General features: G+C 36.6%; 1 protein-coding gene across 1 annotated transcript; it reads right to left on the bottom strand.

Moving 5' to 3' along the window:
* Positions 1 to 1,181: 1,181 nt before the first annotated feature.
* Positions 1,182 to 2,048, bottom strand: LOC126908276 (uncharacterized). Its single transcript, XM_050690189.1, has one exon. The coding sequence runs from the start codon at positions 2,046 to 2,048 to the stop codon at positions 1,182 to 1,184; it is 867 nt and encodes a 288-aa protein (XP_050546146.1).
* Positions 2,049 to 2,765: the final 717 nt, after the last annotated feature.

Consider the following 2,765-nt stretch of genomic DNA (forward strand, 5'->3'; position numbering starts at 1 on the left):
CGAAAATGAATATGAGGATGTGGTGCCTGCTGTCTAGGTATTCACGTGCGTGTTGTCGTACAGCAGTCACCGTGCTCGGCTGACACTCCGGGTTAGCTGTGGGTGTCGAAAGGCTGTTGTTATAGGAAGGGAATAAGGGTAACACCTAGGTATGAGGTGCAGACGAAGTGCAAGACACAAGTACTATGAAATGTTGTGGAAGAGAGTAGATAGGTTTAAAAAGGAATAAACAAAGACTTTACTTTAAGCAGTAAGCCGGACAGCGACAACCGAGTACTGAGACTGATGAATGACACAAAGCACTGGAGTCGACTGACGACGATGGTGAGGTCTATTGGGTTTTTATAATAATTAGAATTATTGCCAATTTGGCAATCAATACTATTTGTTAATTCATCAGTCTCAAGAAGCGGATGTGCTGTCTGTATTTTATTAAAATAATTCTCACAATAATGGTAACGTGACACCATCACAAAATAGAAAGTAAATTTTCTATAGAATTAAGAAAATTGAAATTGGTTTAGCATGGATTTAGAAAATAATATTAAATATAGTAAATTTAATATATGATTTAAAAAAATAAATAATTAAGTTTCACAAAAAAGAAAATAATTATAATTTTCGCTATTTTTTTTTTTTGTAATTAGTTGTATGATAACCAATGAATAATTTTTATTTAACTGTAAGTAAGGAAGTTTAATATGGAAAGGTGGTAGGATTATTCTATTTTTATTAACCAAAGGATTAAAACTTCAATTTTTTTTAGCTTCGATGCGAAGCTGAGAAGGTATTGGTTTTACTAAGATGTGTTTTTTTTTTTTTTTTTTTGTGTCTGTTACCACTTTTTCTCAGCTCTCACCGAACGGATTTCTTTCAACGATACGTCAAAAGATCACAAATCGTATCTAGTCGAAGACATTACCCTTCAAAATTGAAAAAATTTCCCTCGTTCCCTATAAATGGGGGAAACCTCCAAAAAAATTACAAATTTAAAAATCGCTAATTTTCGAAATTTTTTCAATTTTTTTTACTAAAAACTGTCGTAACTTTTTCAAAAATGAACATATCAATAATATTCTTTTTTTTATAGATGCATGATGTCATTATCTATCATTTGGTATATTTTTTTTATAAATTTGACACTTTACCTGCTCACAGGGGGATTCAAAATTACAACTTTTTTACAAAAAGTTATGTATCGCCTTTGTCGCAAAACATACAAATATGCTGATGTATCCTTTGTTACATGATGCCTTACGACGCAAGCTCATTCTTATCATGACTGGACCCGCAAAATCTACACCACATATGGCAAATGCTCTTCCACTCTGTACCCGTGAACCAGGCAGACTCACCATGATCGGTTGTACTATTTGAGGTTTCAGTTTAAAATTATTAACGCAATTGTGTACTATAGTACGAGCCAAACTTCGCGCTTTTAAAGGCCAGTAGCGCTGCCTAATAGAGGCGACCAAGGCTTGAGGTCCACTGTGTATCAAATCCATGTGTACTTTACGGAATAATAATTTTGTGTAAAGACAGTTATCCGGCAATACAATTTGATGTCTCTGATTGTCATTTAACGCCATAGCGTATTTTAAACGACCTCCGACGCGTATAACATTATCCCCATCAATATATGGACTAAGACGCAGTAGTTTACTTTTTTTTGACACATTCGCATTTGCACTATTTAACTCTCTCAATTCTTGCCGAAAATGTGCGCGTTGAATTATTTTGATGATTGTCGTATTTGCTCTATCTAGTTCGTTTACCGTTAACGGCCCATTATTTTTATCACCTACTGCTCGATTCATGTTATACCGCCAGCGTAGACAATACGCCGTCACTCTGATGATAAATAATAACGACGACCTTCTAGATAACAACGAATAACATTTATCGTACGCTACGCATGCAACAGTCGTAATTGTTGTTCCGTCCGTATTTTTGGCTTCTGGTATATTGTTTGTACCACTGTATTGTACACATGACTTCGGGCATTTCTCGTACTCCTCCTTCAACCAATGGGGATCGTTCCACCACATCGCATTAATTCGCAATTCGTTTGGAGTACAGCCACGTGATATTAAATGAGCAGGATTGTCCTCCGAGCGGACATGACGCCAATCATTTATGGACGTTTTATCTTGTATTTCACCAACACGATGCGCCACGAACGTTTAGCAGAANACGAACGTTTTCCATTTAGCAGATGGAGATGAAATCCAAGCTAGGGTTACGCTCGAATCGGTCCAATAAAATTGTCGCTCGAATTTGCATTTCAACTTCGGCACTATTCCGTTTACCATCCGTGCTAATAATAGGGCTGCGCACAATTCTAGTCGAGGCAGCGATATCGTTTTTATGAGCGCGACCTTGGACTTCGCTTGTAGCAAACGCACCGTGTGATGACCGTTTTCGTCAGTACTTCTAATGTAAACACATGCACCATACGCTCTGATAGATGAATCGGCAAAACCGTGTAACTGTAATTTAACGATTTTATTTTCACATAGTATACATCTTGGAATACTGAAATTATTTAATGTTGTTAATTGTGCACTATAATTACGCCATTCTACAGCGACTTCCTCCGAAACGGGTTCGTCCCAACTGAGTTGAATGCACCACAAACGTTGCATGATAATTTTTGCGACAACTAACACAGGTCCGAGCAAACCAAGGGGATCAAAAATTGTGGCTATATTCGATAAAATTGTTCGCTTTGTTATATCGTTATTATTTATTATGTTTTCACTTAA

The sequence above is a fragment of the Daktulosphaira vitifoliae genome, unplaced genomic scaffold, assembly GCF_025091365.1.
Source record: "Daktulosphaira vitifoliae isolate Bord-2020 unplaced genomic scaffold, ASM2509136v1 Scaffold_5, whole genome shotgun sequence".
NCBI lineage: Eukaryota > Metazoa > Arthropoda > Insecta > Hemiptera > Phylloxeridae > Daktulosphaira > Daktulosphaira vitifoliae.